Source organism: Hippocampus bargibanti, linkage group LG05 (assembly GCF_051943395.1).
Source record: "Hippocampus bargibanti isolate YZ-2025 linkage group LG05, ASM5194339v1, whole genome shotgun sequence".
Taxonomy (NCBI): domain Eukaryota; kingdom Metazoa; phylum Chordata; class Actinopteri; order Syngnathiformes; family Syngnathidae; genus Hippocampus; species Hippocampus bargibanti.
This window is the reverse complement of record NC_142738.1, coordinates 24,672,816-24,691,224: the sequence shown is the minus strand read 5'-3', so window position 1 is coordinate 24,691,224 and position 18,409 is coordinate 24,672,816. Positions and strand designations below refer to the sequence as shown.

The 18,409-nt window shown below is 40.9% G+C and overlaps 1 protein-coding gene across 1 annotated transcript; it reads right to left on the bottom strand.

Annotated features, from left to right (window-relative positions):
* Positions 1-1,859: 1,859 nt before the first annotated feature.
* klhdc4 (kelch domain containing 4) lies at positions 1,860-16,703 on the bottom strand. Its single transcript, XM_088997438.1, has 13 exons — positions 16,208-16,703; positions 15,933-16,024; positions 15,639-15,717; positions 15,199-15,297; positions 14,358-14,494; positions 14,071-14,163; positions 12,132-12,294; positions 11,160-11,238; positions 10,842-11,050; positions 8,871-9,102; positions 6,799-6,978; positions 6,600-6,704; positions 1,860-3,748 (listed from the first exon to the last, which is right to left on the bottom strand). The coding sequence occupies exons 1-13, from the start codon at positions 16,304-16,306 to the stop codon at positions 3,564-3,566; spliced, it is 1,752 nt and encodes a 583-aa protein (XP_088853564.1). The 5' UTR covers positions 16,307-16,703; the 3' UTR covers positions 1,860-3,563.
* Positions 16,704-18,409: the final 1,706 nt, after the last annotated feature.

Below are 18,409 nucleotides of genomic sequence, written 5' to 3'. Positions count from 1 at the left end.
ATTTCAGCCATCATTTGTTAACAGGGTCAGAAATTCACCTGGACGCCTTCACAATCAGTTCTGTGGGCCCTGGAGCATCAAATGTGTTGAAAAATTTGTTGCTCTAACCCAGTGGTTCTTAAAGTGGGTTCAATTGAACCCTCTGGGTTTTTGGTGAGTCGGTCTTCGGGGTTCGGTGGATCCACCGCCACAGAAGTCCACCCCTCGGTCTAGTCTGCAGTCAGTGGGCACAGTCATTGAAAGAAGGGTTCGGTGAATGAGCATATGAAACTGGTGGGGTTCAGTGCCTCCAACAACATTAAGAACCACTGCTCTAACCAATCACATTTCGAGTTGGCAACCGAAAAGTGGAAGCAACACCTTGTTGAAGGCGCTGGTCAACGTCAGTTTTAGCAAACTAGTCACTATCCAATCATAGTTTAATATTCTCATCAAGGAATCGTGGATCCATTTTCTTTGCCCTAAATAGAAACATTTACTGGAAAAACAATTTAGATTTTCAATTTTAAAGACCTTTTTTTCCACTTAGAGCAGTTATTCACGCTGCATAACTGTCCATCAATCACAGCGAATAAATATTTTTCACACAACAGGTGCTTTAACAGCCCTTCCCTTTTTGGGAATCAAAACAGAGCAATATAAAATTCTGAAATGCACATCTAAGGTAAACTAGTCCTTAGCTCATGGTGTAGCTAAACTACCGTACAATATGGCTGAAGACGTGCTTTTTTTCGAGTTTGCTTTGAACACATCAGTCAGGATACCTGCTCTTTCTTTATTCACCAGAAGCTCATCAACAACTTGCAATTTGTAGTGTAATTATAAATGTTGAGAATTCCTAATAAAATATATTTTGGGAAGGCTATCCCAGCTGTCTTCAGGCAGTCGGCAGGGGACACCCTGAATCGGTTATCTGCTAATCACAAGGGACACAGAAACAAACAACCATTCGCACTGACACTCACACCTGAGGTCAATTTGGAGTGTTCAATCGGCCTTCTTCACCCTCTCCCTCACACACAAACAAACAAATAAACAAACACACAAACGTGCACACACACACACACATGACCTGGATGCCTCTAACAAATACTACATATCTCAACATCAGCAATGCACCCCTAAAAAAATTATTTGGTTATTTATAGGACCCTTTTATGTCCCAGAGTTAAAATTAAAAAGGGGCAACGCAGGAGAGTGAAGAACAGGGGGCTATAACGACGGGAGACTGGAAGACCGCCTCATTCTCATCCATCTCATCCACTCCTCTATTATTCATCAGGCTCTTTGCATCCCTCATTCAGCATGTTGATGGAGAATAAAATAGGTCAGAGCAGGATAGACTGGTGCTCCACCAGTGATTGATGTCTTCTCTGACACGTCGCGCAGTTTGTCCTCACCACTTTGCTTGCGCCAATTTGACTTTAGTTTGATTCAGATCACTAAAATGCTTGTTTGCAATGAAGCAAAGAGAATGTAAGACCAAATGCTGAAAAACAAGCAATTTGTGGCAATGAAACGTGGGAACAGTGAAAGAAATAAGGACTCAGTCATCATTGTCAAGGGATATTGTACATATTCAAGTGTAAAAATACATTTGATAACCAAAAAGCCATCTTTCCTAACACCCACAGGGATGGAATTTGCTTGCACGAGCAATCGAGAGTGACGCATGTTGAAATGTCCATCACTCAAGGAACTGAACTGACGCAAATGACAAACAGAAAAAGATAAATCAATCCATCTAAACCACTTACCCTGATCACGTTTGCAAGGAGCTTGAGGCTATGCCAGCTAACTACACTTTGCACTGGTTGCCAGTCAACCACAGAAAACATATAAACAGACAATATTCACACTCACAGTCAGACATGTGTGCTGCATTTTATTGCATGGCTGTGTTAAAAGCAGGCCAGAGAATATAAGCATGTACAGTATAGGTGCGAGGGCAGGTACAAGACATGATGAACGTTGCGACTTCTCAGTGAGGTGATGTGTCAACGTAGTCAACGAACTAAAAGATTCCTTGCTGTGACTGACCCTACCCGAAACGTTAATACCTTTTTCGAAATATTCCATTAAAGGACAACCAACGTCACTTTTTTGTTTCTTAATTGACATCAGAAAAACGTTTTATAGCATCTAAAATACCCAAAACACGCAGTATGATATTTTTATTCAAATGAAAAACACCAATAAAAATGACTTAAAGTGTCCAAAATCTGCAAAAAATTCAGCTGCAAATTGGGCATTTTCAGAAAGTCCCGTCTTGCATTGCTGAAAAATCAAAACAATGGCTTCAGATTCAGAGAATATGCTTTCTTGTTACACATCCAGTTATGAATATGATTCAAATAGTTCTGAAGAGGAAAGCAATCGATTAAAGAATTTATTGTGTCATTTTGAGGCAAACGGGCAGGGGGGGGGGGTGTCACACCCAAAAATGGCAACCAGCTCCCGTGAGGAATGAATCTGCCTGTTTCCACAGGCTGATAAATTCCTTCCATGGAGCCTGGCCGCCCTCTTCTGGCGGCTTTGGGTGCAACACAAGGTTTTCAGACAAACAGTACAGCAAAATACATTGACGTGATGGAAAGACTGCTACAATGTGTCTTTTTGTCGGTCAAGGGGGGTCCTAAAGTCACGTCACGTATGGACTCGACACCAACTCAAAAACAAGACTTCCTGAATAGCCAGCGCGAGTCTTAAAACGTAAAATATAGCTATATGCGGTGGAATCATATTAATATACGCTCAGTAGAAGTCATTTGAAGCCATTTTACAAATTATGGACACAACTTGTCCGGAGACGTCGGTTGTCCTTTAATTCTTTCCCCAATTGTGGAACATATTTATTGTGTTTCAAACAGCATTATCATCAAGATAAAACATATCCTATGAGATTTTGGAGAGAAAGTCAAACATGCCAGACTGAGATGGTTTGGACATGTCCAGATGAGAGAGAGTGAAGATATTGGGAGAAGGCTGCTGAGCCATGAACCGCCACACAGGAGACCGAGAGGAAGACCAAAGAGGTTTATGGATGTTGTCAAAGAAGACATGAAGGTAGCTGGTGTGAGAGAAGAGGTTGCACAAAACCGGCTTAGATGAAGGACACTGATTCATTTAACGGCGCTGCACACGCTAATAATCTGTCAAGGCCACCAAAACCTGCCTAATGGTGGCTCTATGGTGGCTCTGCACCTGCCACTTGCACATGTACAGTATTTCGCAGGCACAAGTCGCCCCCTACTGTACATGATGAATTATACAATTTCAGATTCAATCATTTGAAAGAAAACATTTGACGGGTCAGGTGTCAACACCCTGGACATCATTTCAAATGTGACAACTTTTGGATGAATATTGAAATAAACTGTTGATATGCTGCCAATAAATCTATCTTGAGGACGTGTTATAAAAGCTCAGATTCCCCAGATACATTCAAATTCACTGTCTTCAGTGGACCTAACATACTGAGTCGAAATGTGCACTCAATGCAAGTTCAATGCATAAAACAACATATGAACATAATGTATTTCACAAAGAATGCTCAAAGTGAGTCAAACATCCTCCGCGTGGTCTTCATAGAAGACTTTAGACATAGCTAAGGCGACCTTTGCGACTTTTTTGTCCTTGGCATCAACACCCATGTTGGTGCGTGCGAGTCCAATCCAGTACTGCTCGGTGCGGGCCTGGTAATCAGTCAGTGTTTCGCCGTCCTTTGCAGCTGGGTGCTCATCTTCATCTGCACATAAACAAATTCATCTTGTTCTTATTTTATTGAATATTGCACTGAAGTCAGTTTGTAACACAGGTGGGAATAACCTCTTAAGAGACACAGGTTGAATAAAATACACCAATATAAAGCGTAATTCTTAAAAATAACTGCTTTCTGTCCACTTCATCCTCCTATTGTTGCATACTGTACTAAAAAGCCATTCAGTGTCTTCTGTGATGAATGATTTTAAGCAAATGAATTGGCCTTTCTTCATTGATGCTAATACAATTAGCCAACAACAGTGGTTCACTCAAAAGCTTTCAAATTTTCTCAATCTTTCTGGAGGATCACCTTCAATCAAATCGTGCGGTCTATTTTAAGATACTCGATAGCCCAAATAATAGATTAGTGAAACAAATATTTTTGATTTCAAGACTTTGAATGTATTCAATGACTCAAAACCATCCTTGGAGCCGCATCCATATTCTTGCATGTTGAACACTATTCTTGATCCCTGTAATAATTTTTGTCAAGTACAAAATCACCTCAGTCGAACTCTATTGACGTAACCCATTTTTCAAATACAGTGAGACCTTGGCTTACGAACTTAATTGGTTCCCAGACAGAGTAAGGCGAAAAGCGTGTATCCCAAAAAATGTTTTCCCATAGGAAACCATTAAAATGAGAATAATCCGTTCCCAGGTCTCCATAAAATATAATTTTCAACTAAATAAGCTTTAAAACTACACACAACATACCTTATTCTAGGTATAATAAATATGCTATTGTATTGTAATGAAAGAAATACACTGCACTGTATGATAAAGTCACTTTATTTACATTTGTGACGGTCGTTGATGGCTCTTAATTGACACCTGTTGCTTTCTGACTTGTAAGACCTTACAAAACTGAGGCATCACATTATCATTCATCATGTTGATGATTCTCATAGCCTTTTCTGGGTGGAACTGTTCAATAAAAGCCTGCACACCAACTCCTGAATGGCCTGCTTCTGCTTGTCCTCTTGAAGGCAAATCAAATCCTCTGTGTTGAGGATCTCTATGGTCAGCAACAAGCTCCTCGATGTCATCTGCATCCACTTCGAGTCCCGGAGGTGCTGGCAGAGATTTTATTACAACAAAAGGCGCGAGTCCGATGATTCCATGGATGCGGAATAAAACGCGACAAAAGAAAGCAGGCGGGGCGATCCGTCCAGCCTGTCAAGCCAGACAAAATAAAATGGCACATTCGCGATCCCGGAAAGCAACAAACTTACGCGATCGCGGCTAACAATCACCTCAGGCAAAGCAAACTCTTGAACTTGCCAGCACAAGACGCGGCGAGGCGCGAAGCGCCGTAATCATGTCACTGGTGAGGTCCAGCGACTCGTTGAAATGAAATGGAAGTGTCTTCTTCGGCTGGCGGAGGTCGTGAGCGGCGGCCCCGCAACAGCTGTCACTCGCACGTGACAATTTCGGTGTCATTAGTCACGTGAAAGCATCAACTAAATAACGCCTTTGTGGAAAGCTTCTAGGCGAAGTATGGTAGCAATGGTAGAGGGTACCGGGCTCTTTATTTGTAGAATGGTCGTAGAAAGTTACTCTCAGGGAAGTGACACACAGCGTGAGAGATGTGTCAGGCTGAGATTCACATGACAGCCGCGGTGTGCATATGTGACGCCACAAACACAAACTTCGTTCGTGTTTCTCAATGATCTCCTTCTTCTCCTCGACAGTGATTATTAAGGGATCATCTTGCATTCGTTTCCTAATAGTAAAATTATCTGCAAAAAGCTCCTCGGAGGCGATCGACTTCAGAGAGTGAATTCAGAGAGAGGGGATGTGAATTCAGAGAGGGGGTGTGGAAAGGTGCACCGGCTGGAGCGCTGTTCGGTCGTGTGCTTCCGCCGAAGATCACTCCGCCAGATCCGAAGATCACTCCGCCAGCCGTGGTAGGTATGTATCGCGAAAAGTAGTGCGTATTCTAAGGTTTAATTTTCATAAATTTTACGTTCGTAAACCAAAAAGTTCGTAAGGTAAGGTATTCGTAAGCCGAGGTCTCACTGTACGGGGAAGAATTTGTACATTTGAGTCTGACTAAGTTCCGCCTGTATGTGTTTCTTCTATATTTGTGTGTAAGTATTGTTATTTGAAGGAGTGTCATTCCCAAAGTTGTGCTCATGTCATATAAGCATGTCAATGGTATATTACATTAGAGTTAGCACTCGCAAGGTTTTTTTAAGCATGGTTTGTATTTAAATATACAGTGTATGTCATTATCTGTTGTTGTGTTTTACAGTTAACTCCCTGATACTTAAATGGGTGTCATGAAAGCCCCCCGGGAGCAGCACAATTATAGAATTGTTACACAAGCAACATGGGGCATTTGATTACTTTCACGTTGGAAACTTGGACATCGTTCTGCACATGAGTCGTTTTTCCACTATTAGATTATTTTTAATATCGAGAAACGCAAAAATTGAGATTACAATTACATTTCAATGACCGGTAATTGTCCAGTCTGGAACTTCTAACTCTGATAAAGCTAATCAAGACCCAACACCAGAGGATAATTAGCAAAATGATTGAGGCCAAGAACACACAAAATGTTACAGCGTGCACGCGTGTGCATGTGAATGTTTTTCTCTCACCATTATTTTTAACTTTCAATTATTTTGTACATTAAGTATATTACTTGTTGTGATTTTATTTCTAGTGTTGTCATTTTTGGTGTTTTCTTACTTTGATAAATGACAACTGCGGACTTTGTGATTCTTGCTCTGCTCATATTTTGATGTTTTGTTTTTTTTTTGCTCATGTTATTTCTGTGAGGATAAACTATGAGAAACCAACAAAATAGATGGAGAGGAATCCCTTACCTTCCTCATCAGACTCCTCTTCTTCCCCTCCCTCTGCTCCTCCTGCCGCCTCTTCCTCTTCATCATCGTCCTCTGACTCAGACTCTTCCAGCCATTCTTGAGTCTCTAAAGAAAATGGATCATAATCCAGTGAAAACTCACCGAACCGCCACTTTGGACATATGTCCAAAGTGATCCTGCCATAAAGTGCCTGACTCACTTGGATCCATCTCAACCAAAACCTCCCATTGGTCCATTTTGTGGAGGTCCAGACAGTAGAAGTCGTTTAAGGTGAACTGGCGGCTGCCCACCTCAAACATCCCGCCGTAAAGAAAAAGCTTGCCCTGACGCACCGCTGCAATGGCGCTGGACCGTGGACAAGGCTCCACAAGGGCTAGATCTGAATCAAAATGGAGGAAGCGACAGACAACAAAACAATCAAACGCTGTTGGACACTTTGCAATTATGATAACAAAACACAAACAAAATCCTGTTGTGTGACAGTGATGTCTGTCTGAATTGATTAATGATTATCAGATAGAATAAGTAATTTTAAATTCTAACCACTTGGGAGCTCATTAGATTAAAATACACACAACTACAACACCGTAAGTCACTTTGATTCAAAGAGCAGAGTGAATGGAGGCCGGCTGAGTTGTCTTGTCGTTTGCTCTGATTGAATGTGTTGCTGTTCCTTGTGTGCCAAAATTGTATTTCCGCAGATTCACAAAAAATACATAAAAATAAATAACATCTAGAAAGGTTTACTGGCTTTTCTGATGGCAATATAAAAATTCATCAAAAATCAGGTCAGTGATTTAAAATATGTTATTTACAACAGATTCTTTTCTTACAGACAGTGGCTTTTTTTAAGTGTTCAATTACCTGACATGTTTTACAGTGTCGCGGATCAACAACGGTGTTGAACCTTTCTAGATGTTATTTATTTTTATGTATTTTTTGTGAATCTGCGGAAATACCATTTTGGCACACACTCTGACGAAGGCGGAAGTATATGCCAAAACATATACGGTAATTGAACACCTAAAAAGACACTGTCTGTAAGAAAATAATCTGTTGTAAATTAGATAACAAGTAGACAGTATGAACATAACACATCTATTATGCTTAGAAGATGCATCAGCAAATCAATTTTAACATTTTGAAAGAACTTGCAATTACAACAGGCAAATGTGCAGTCAAAACTCTGTCTGTCTGTTTAAATGGGAGGAATGTCGGAGCCCTTCGACTGCCATCGCTGGACACCAAAGGGGCCATTGTGCTTTTTTGCGCCTGTAATGGGCAGCATCTTCACAGCCCCGCTTTGTTTAGCGGAAAGGTCAGTGCCGTTGGACGGTCTGCGGCTGGATGGATGCATGGCTTGAGGAACCCGCAATAAGAAGAAAGGAGTGTCAGCGCAGACCGCCGATGCGTATGTGGAACTGTTGCGGCTTGGAATTGAAGCAGATTTATGTGGAACAGGAGATGTGAGACAATCTCTTTTCGTCAATGGATGCTACAGCTGCGCGTTTGCTTTCAACATTTAGCTTGTAGTTGACATGCACATTCCACCATGATGTCCCTGATCCACTGGTGGAAAGACGCTTTGATCCTCTCCTCTTTCATCGAGAACTGCTTCATGTCATCACAAAGAGGGTACAGCAAGTCCTGAAGAATGAATGTCTCTCTGTGTCTTTGTTTTGTCATATTGTCTCTATGCTGTCATATTATTTGTTATTTAGTTTTTTTTTTTGTTCTTTTGACTTCAAGACGGCGCCGCGAGAGTGGCTGCCTTTCCAGCAGCTCATGTATTTTGTTTTTCTACTTTCATTCCTTTCATCACTTTGCTGCTGTGAAATGTAAATTTCTCCACTGTGAGACTAATAAAGGCATATCCAATCCAATCCAATCCAAAACACTCAAAAATGTAGTTGAGCAGTCAAAATTATGACCGCATTTTTTTTTGGTTTTAGGTAAAATGACAAACATTACTTTTGTATCGAAGACAAAATGCAGATGTTCAAATAAAAGCATCTTTTGGTGACTCATCCATTTTGTTTGGAAAAAAATAATAATGGATTTAAAATTGGGAACTGAAAATTGAATTAAATTGGAACTCGAGTGAATCCTTATACGCTTCAACTGTGATTAAAAATGTAGTAAAAAGTGTGGATAATTGTTGTCAAACCTTACACAGCTGCACTGAAAAAAACATTTCCATGTACATTGTAAGTACAACGAGAAACCAAGTCCGCTCTAGTGTCGGTGGTTTGTAGGGACACTAGATCGTACCATCAGCTTCTTCTTCATCATCATCATCATCATCATCAATTGTCTCCTCCGCCTCCTGAGTTCCAGGGATTACTTCCTTGATGGTCATCACGGTGCCGTCTTCTGTAACAATCTCCTTGATGACCTCAGTGGGCCCGATGGGAGCATCTTCTTCTTGCTCCTTAACTTCTGCTTCCGTTCCAGCTTCATCCTTCTTCCCTCGCCGACGTTTCTTCTTGTCCATCTTGTTACCCTGAAAAGACAGACCAACAGATATAAATTGTGTTCTCCAGCTTTACCACAGTTCAGCCATTCATTTTCGACCATTTTGACAATTTTTGAAGCTTAGTTTGGCACTTGCTGTTGACTGTAAATGACAACATAGCATTTCAGAGCTCAGGTAAGCCAGTTACAGTTCACCTGTTTTCTGACGCAGAGCCATAAACGGTCTCTAACCGATCCTTGGGCAACTGTGAGGTCATTTGCCCCTTTCACTTCATGTTACGTGCTACTCCCTCCTCTAGAGGTCAGTGATATGGGGTGAGGGTAGTTCAGTCCTTCCTGTTCTCCCCTCCTCCACTTTGGAGGCCATATGGATCCTGCTAATTACTGATGAGACACACCTGGATCCTGGGCAGCCTTTTAAAAGCTCCCGCCCGCTCTCTCGCTCTCTCTCTCTCTCTCTCTCTCTCTCTCTCTCTCTCTCTCTCTCTCTCTCTCTCTCTCTCTCTCTCTCTCTCTCTCTCTCTCTCTCTCTCTCTCTCTCTCTCTCTCTCTCTCTCTCTCTCTCTCTCTCTCTCTCTCTCTCTCTCTCTCTCTCTCTCTCTCTCTCTCTCTCTCTCTCTCTCTCTCTCTCTCTCTCTCTCTCTCTCTCTCTCTCTCTCTCTCTCTCTCTCTCTCTCTCTCTCTCTCTCTCTCTCTCTCTCTCTCTCTCTCTCTCTCTCTCTCTCTCTCTCTCTCTCTCTCTCTCTCTCTCTCTCTCACTCACTCACTCACTCACCTGCCTGCCAAGACCAGACCTTTAGCTGTGTTGTTCTTTGGATTGACTAGTATCAATAAATTCTTGATTTTCCTAGAACCAACCTGTGTCTGGTCTCCCTTTTATGTTATTGGCTTTGTCGTGCCGTAACAGTTCATTTCAATTTTCTGTCATGCACTGTCATCCATGCTGTCAACATTCCACCCTCCAATAACTGTAGTTCAATTTTACGCTGTCTAAACATACCAAGTTTACTTAAAAACATTTGTTATGGCTGAATTGGCCTTCATTTATTTTCACGAAAATTTTGTTCATGATTGTTTCAGTACAAGTGATGACTTTGGACACATTCTCATGTTATATTTTGAGGAAATATTGAGAGGGCTTCTTTTTATTTTTACTCGAGTCGTATCAATGGTGTCGGGCTGAAACCTCCTCATCTGACAATTTGGAAACGTTTCTATTTTTTCCACAAATCTAAATTATTGGTTAGTTCAACTATGAGTGTTTTGTACAAATAATTGAGAAGTCTTAAGCATTGGAAAATACTTTCCTTTGACGATGAAATGTTCATATATGTGACGATGAAAGTTTTTTGGGGCTTCCTGAAAAAATATGATTTTGGAGTTCTGAGGAGTTTGCTCCATGACAGCAATATTATTGGTCAGTAACAATACTCTTAGTTGAGTGCAATATTATAGTCTGCCCACATCCTGTCATCTGTTTTAGTTGAACATTTTATTGCTTGACATAAAAATGCTTCATTAATCTTGTTTCACAGTAAACTTTACGACTGCAGAACTGTACAAACACGAAAGACAGTGTCAACAGGCACTAAGCCTTGAAAAGTGCTTTCAGTAAAGGTGAAAAAGTGTCTGATCAAGCTTGTCTAATCAAGCTTGTCTAATCAAGCTTGTGAGTGGGTCTGGAACGTGTAACCCGCAATAAACGGGGGTTCATCGCATTTGTAGTTTTAAACTATGAATTTAAGTAACTTGTTGACAGCAGCTCACCCTGAGTTGAGCGGGATACCAGCGGTTCTTCATTGTGTCGTACAAGTAGAGGTCATTGTAGAAGTCACCTTCCAGCGTTTCCTCTTCTTCCTCATCACAAACCCCACCGAACAACACGGCGCGCCCTGCCGGGCCCACTGCCATGGAGAATCCGGAGCGGGGAGGCGGCTTGTTTCCAGAAGGGCTCAATCTGGACCAGGTCCACTTTTCTGGAAAGCGCAGGAAAATATATATTCATATTTATAAGAAGAAGAAAAGAAGAATAACAATGATGATAATGTCCTTCAGAATTGAAAAGACAGGTTATGCTGGTTGTACCTTGGCCATCTTTACCCTCTTGCTTGAGGAGAAACATGTCAGAGTGGATAGTTCCCTTCTCAATGTCTTTTTTCAGTCTCTAGATGGGCATAACATTGCTTAGTGAATCGCAATTGCAGTTACAGTAAAGTCTCGTTATATCGATATCGGATATATCGATAGTCCCGGTTATATCGATACTATTTCTATGCACGCACAGAGAAAATTACATGCAAACAGGGTCGGATATATCGATAGTCCCGGTTATATCGATATTTTTTCGGACTCCCTTGAATATCGATATAACGAGACTTTACTGTAATTGGTTCTGTGACATAGCACTTAATTTATTCATTTAACAAGTAGTTCTCTCCTTTTTTATATTAAGTCATACCCCTTAATTCATTTAAACACCCACCGAAAATTATTTTGTCCAAAATACTGTAGCACTGCATAGCAGGGGTGTCCAAAGTCGGTCCTCGAGGGCCGCTGTCTTGCCTGTTTTCCAGCTCTCCCAGGAGCAACGCACCTGATTCAAATCATCAGGACCATTTTGATGCTGCTTCAGAGCTGGCTGATGAGCTGATCATTTGAATCAGGTGTGTTGCTCCTGGGAAAGCTGGAATACAGGCAGGACAGCGGCCCTCGAGGACCGACTTTGGACACCCCTGCTCTATAGCTTTTCATCATGACAAAAAAAAAAGTTAAAAATAAATTGGTGAGATGTGTTTTATGGGGTGAGGACAAGTATGAGAAATTGAGAGCTCTAATGGTTTAGTCTTCATGTGCGTCAACAGCTGCACCAGCCTTAATTTGTACTTGTGTACTGTATTTATCTGTTTGTCGTCATCAATAAATGGATGATGCCTACATGCTAGGGTATGGCAGTACCCTAAATGCTCCGCCCCTGCACACACACCTATTGAGTGGCGGCCAATTGTGGCCCACAAAACAAAACAAAAACAAGATTGAATCATAACTCCACTCACTTACCAGTTTAGAGTATCCTCCATAGATGATGACACTGAAGCCATCAAGTGTGGAGGTCATCTGACAGGCAGAGCGCGGCGAGGGGCCAACGCCTGACACAGAGAGGCGTGACCAACATAAAGTGTCCAGGGAAAATGAATAGATATCATTGTAGTAGATAAAGTCTCTGTAAGGTGGAAAACACATCAGTCCAAAAAATACAAAAGAAGATTTGGAGAATTTGTCAGAGAAACTGTGTCAAAAATATATGCAAAGTGAGGGAGTATATGTTCAGTCAGACTGAAGCGAGAATGACAGGTTTTCTTTTACATGACTGAAATTGTTCTTTTAATGACTGAAAATTATTCAAGTGTGTACAAGTGGGGAATCAAGTTCAATCTACAAGTGGGCTCATTGGAGTTACAAGTAACGTCAGAGGTACAGAATATATACAGTGTTAAATGAGTACACCCCTTTGAAAAGTAGCCTTTTTTAATCAGAAATTTTGAGATTATTGTTGACAAATACACTCACATGTTGTTTACTTGTTTTTTTTCAATCTCAAATTTCAGTCTGTTTTTTACCTATTTTGGCTGCATGAAATAAATTTGCTGGAAAAAAAAACATGTTGAGAAATCCCGTTTGCAATCAATCAATCAATCAGATCTGTATTTTGTGGTGCAGGTAGAGTGCATAATTGGAATTGCATGGAACTTTAGAGTCTGACAGGTTTCATGCTAAATCTGTTGGATGACCTAATTTATGTCAACTTTTTCATGCATTGTTGGACATTCCATTAGTATTGAAATAAAGTCTGTCTGTCCAACGGTGGTGGATACCCGTTTTACTGACAAGTGAGGGAAACATCCCACCCGTCGTGTGTTTCTAAATGGGGGTTCAATCCAAGGGTTGCTTCCATTGACCATAAGAAATGAAACGCTTTCCAGTTCCTGTCGTGTCGATGGCGGCATGCATCAGAGTTATTTATACACAGGAGTAGTACAAGTACAATATGGAATCTAGCCTTGGCCACAATGTGTAGTGTAATTCTGGTTAAGGTAAGCCATTTTAAACTTTAGATGTGAACCTTTTGGGGGGGTTAGATGTTAAAACAGCTGCTGGCAGAAAGCAGGGTGGTGTTGTTGTACTTCACAGTTCAATAATCTGTTTAAAAAAGTGTACTGTGTGTGAAACATATATGAAAATGTCTGCGTGTGAATCTCCCTGGGCACACACCGTACAATATAGCTACACTGATATACATGGTAATACACTCATAATCAATGTTCCCTCAAAGCTGCGCTGTTGCGCAATCGCGCACTGCTTGCACATACTCAGCGCACAAGAACATCTATGCAGCGCACATTTTGCAATGTAACTCAATGAGTGACAGGTGTCCAGCCAATAATGCCGTACAGTTCACGTAAGCTACGCAGCCAATCGGAGCAGAAGAGCGCGAATGTGCCCTGCCCATACGTGCCGTGATACTGGTGTGTGGCCACAGCATACACATCTGATGTTGCTCACAGTGGTACTCAGTGTGCGCAGGGAGCTTGTGTGTCTGATCAGACACATGAAAAAATTAGAGGGAACATTTCTCATAATGCACTCCATTTACCAGTTTAATCAAATCGGATTATTCAACTGCTGGACTTTTGAGGGGCTTTTTTTGTGGAAGTGTGGGAGGGGAGGTCGCGGACTAATGACAGACGGCTTACTGATAGAAGCAATGACAGAAGCGTGGTTAAAATAACCCGATGGACTAACCTGACTGATGATAACTAAAACTATTTGCAAAATCTAATTGTTGTTGGGCAACTTTTTGATTGTAGAAGGTGTAGAAGAAAGAAGCTATATAAATCCTATTTAGGGGCAGAACGTTGACAATAGAAATGTCCCCAAAAATTCCAAATTCCACCTTGAGTTTCAATTGCTTGGTGTGGTGTAGTTACAGTGTGCCAACCTGGCGCTTTCATGGAAACCTCCAAACACCAGAAGTTGTCTTTTGATGAGAGCCATCCGGTGGCCACTGCGACCTGATGGACCACCAGGTGCTCTAGAAAAATACATGACAGGTTAACATGTGCTACAAAACAAGGTAAGTGCCAAATAGTGCCTTAATCAACTTCAACTATCTGTATGGTGGTCAGCCTTCTACTTATAACACAAGGTGGTTCTTACAAGCAATAAAATGACAAAGTGTATAGGTCAAAATTGAAAAAGAATTGCCTTCAACTGAGCCTGTCATACTTGATATTCTCCCAGGTATGTGTAGTAAGGTGCAACACCCAAAGATCCTTGTAGTGGTAGAATTGTTCCCCATTTGGAGAAGCAAACTCTCCTCCAAACACCCAAAGCTGGCCCCCACCTTGAGAGACTACCACTGCCTGTGGGAAGCAACGGTAAAAAGAGTGAGGGCAGTGGTATAGGTTCATCTTTAGATATTATTTTGCATGATAATAACAGACCCCTGCAAATGCCTGATTGGTACATTACAAAAAATGATTTGACATTGTCATTGACACAATGAACCTTTGCAATGGTTAGGACAGTGGACATGTGAGGACAGCGGTGTCAAACTCATTTTTGTCACAGCCCACATTGTAGTTCCAGTTTCCCTCGGAGGGTTGTTACTTGTGAAATTTGTGAAATCATGACAGTAGGTTGAGAAGGTTTCTTCAGCCGTCATCTGTACTTTTGTACAGATGACGGCTGAAGAAACCTTCTCATCGATGGACCACTCCTGTACGACTGAGAGCTTACACAGACGTATGACAGTAGATTCTTAACTTCATCCACATATTGCATAAACCCGGAACAAAAAATTGATTGGATCACTACTTCTGAAAACAGACGTCAAAAATAACAGCCTGGTCAAAAGTTGGTATTATGGATTACATTTGATAATTTGAATTTTTGGTTCAGATTTTAGTAAGAATCATTAAAGTTGACATGCTTTTTTTGCTTTTGTAAGCCACAAAAATGATGTGGCAGGCCAGATCTGTCCCCCAGCCTTGACTCTCACACCCATGTGTTGAGACAATAAGTGTGAGTGTGCGTGTGTGTGCGTGCATGAGAGACAAAGACATACCTGGTGAGAGCATCGTGGAGGAGGAGGGTTGGGGATTTCTGACTTAACCCAACTGTTCTTTTTAATGTTGTAGAAGAACAGATCATTGTAAATGTATGTCTTAGGGGGAAATAAAAAGAAGAGAATATTTTAGATTGATGGCCTGATACAAACAGAAAGCAAATAATACATAAATGTATTGAGTGAAAAACTCTCAATAAGACAAGATAAGAAAATGTTTATTCATATCAAAACTGGGCAGCAGCAAAGATGACTTTCACAGCAGCAAAGTCATCAAAGGAAAAAGTACAAGAATAAAAAGTATTGGAGCTGTTGTAAAGGCACCCACACTCTGCGCCATCTTGAAGTCAAAATAAGAAAATAATACAACACAAAAAATAAACAAGTGAAGGATAAGGATATTTGTAGTGTTTGTTACTCAGAAAGGGTATTTCTGTTACCTTCTTCCCATTAAAGAATTCGCCACCAAACAGGATGAGCTCATCTTTCTCTGGGTGAGCAGAAAGTGATGCACTTAATCTGAAAGTCATGAAAGGATTGTAAAATGTATGTTATTGAAAGTGAGTCTTACAAGTGAATAAGAAAAACGGCTCACATTTTGAGAGTACATTTTGTGGTTTTCTGTTGGAATGCAGTGTTTGAGGAAAATATGCCCCTGCTCCCTTTGAGTGGTTGTGTGCTCTAGTTATATTTGCTAGCACCAGTATACTGTAAAATTGACACTACACTCTTACCTTGCTGATGGAGGAGGGCATGCGGTCTCTACTACCTGGGTCTTTTTGGCATCCAGGCGCTGAAATTCAGCAATCAGAGCCTCCAAATCTTCCTAGAAAATGACAGATTCGGTCTTTCAATAACAATGGTGCACAGTAGTAAGTTAAGTTGAGTGATTAATACACCAATGTTGGAATCAGTTTCATGCAGCATTTAGTTCGAACTTAGGCGCGACAACAGTAATAGAACAACAACCGTTTTGTTTCAATAGTCGTATATGTAAAATAATTGTCACCTCTTCACGTTTGGATCTCTTGGAAACCTTTTTCTCCATTTTGGCAGCGGTCTTCTCAGCTCCCTTCACCTTCTTTTCGTTTTTTCCCTTTTTCCCCATAGCTGCTGGTGATTTTATTCAACGATTCGCAATTAAAACAAGAAATGTTTATCCATACAAACTTCACACATGTTCAGAAAAATACACTGCGTTTATTCCGGAAGTACGATGAGCACAGATGCGAAACATAGAGCATGACGGTGTTTCAGCCGGCCATGTTAGTGGGGGCAACGATCCGAATGTTAATGATGAAAATTAATAAATTGCCGATATCTCATAAACGTTTGTAAATATATTATCATGTCACATTAATAACAACGTCGTTAATTGCATCGTATGACCTACACATTGTAGACGTTGTCTTTTTTTTGGTTTATATTACGTGCCGAATACATCAATGAAATACCATGACACATTGCCCACAATACTTTTGGCTCACCGTCGGCACGCAATTAAAAGGATCATACCGTAGCTATTAAGTTTACATATACTGTAGCTGTGACATGCCGTGTGTAGGATTTGCTTCCGGAAACTTTCTGCAAGTACCGTACCCATTTAAATTTGACAGCGTCCTCTAGCGTATCTAAAAATATGCCGGAATTTCACAAATTTGTACATAAATGGGGAAAATATATTAATTATTCCGGTATATTTTCTGGAAGCTTGTGTCTAAGCAATTCTTAAACAACATAATATACTTTAGCTATTCTTAACATGAAATAATATAATACTCAAACATAAAACGATAAGACTTAATAATGGAACAGAAGCTTATATTTCCTTTGCATAAATAATTGATTTTTAACCTTTTGTCTTTACTTGATTTTTATGATTATTTTTTGTTCATATTCGTGATGAAACAAACATGCGGATCAAACCTCTAAAGTTGGAGGACACTGATTTGCTGTGGCGAACCCTTGAAGGGAAAAGCCGAAAGGAAAAGAAGAAGATACGTGATACTGCTGTGCCAGCGCCATTAGGTCCCGCCTTAAGGGCGCAATTGAGATTTTGGGATTTGCTGAACGGCTCTGGGGAAACAGAGAATTTATATACGTAGTATATAGTATAGTAGAAAGAGAGAGGGGGGAGAAAGACTCAGAGAGAAAGAGGGAAAGAGAGAGAGAGAGAGAGAGAGAGGGGGGGGGAGAGAGAGAGAGAGAGAGAGAGAGAGAGAGAGAGAGAGAGAGAGAGAGAGAGAGAGAGAGAGAGAGAGAGAGAGAGAGAGAGAGAGAGAGAGAGAGAGAGAGAGAGGTTGATGTAAGGCTTGCATAACAAAAAAGAAGGTAAACCGTTCGTCAGCCGGATCGAAATTTGTGCAAGGATAACAACTGATATTTGTCTTTTAACCAAAGCACTGTAAACTAAATTCACCTTAATACAAAAGCAAAACAAATATAAAGAGGATATATATAAATATAATATGGTCAGAATGAATATTTGAACCCTTTTTGTGGAAACAACACACGTTGTGCCGAAAGAGTTTGATGGCGCACCGGTGACGCCACATGCCCTCATAACATTCTAACAAGAGGAAAATGAGACTGAAGTTCCCAGCAGGCCCATTTCACTGTGTAAATAACAGCCATGAGCAACGTTTTTATTGTTGTATATTCAATATTAATGTTTCCTAGTTGTAGTAGCAGAGTTCATCAACCACGTTTATTTAATTGTATTTCAACTCAATCTTGGTATATTCCATTCAACTTTTTAACTTGTTCTAAGTTTTTATTTAGTTTTAAGTCAGATGAAGATGGTGGAGGGGGTCTATTCCTCTGTGACACTCAAAATGTCACAGTTTTGCAAGGTGGTGATGGCGGGTTCGGATCCCAAAAAGCAGGCAGGAGGGAGCAGGAGGTTGTTTGACAAATTGTATTAAAATAAAGTCAGCAGGAACAAAATGTAAAACATCAAAATGATCTGAATGGAAAAAATACAAAGTAGCAAAAGAAAACCAAGTGTAAAAGTCCGCCAAGGTTAAACAAACACGTACACAATGCATGCAGCAAACAAGCAGCAAACAAACAATGAATCAGCACCGGATGATCGTGCCAGGTGTCCTTTTAAGTGTCATTGATTATAACGACCAGCACCTGCGAGGCTGCCGGCAGGGCTGACGTCGCTACCCTCTGGTCGCCAATCTGATCGGGACGACCAGCACCTGTG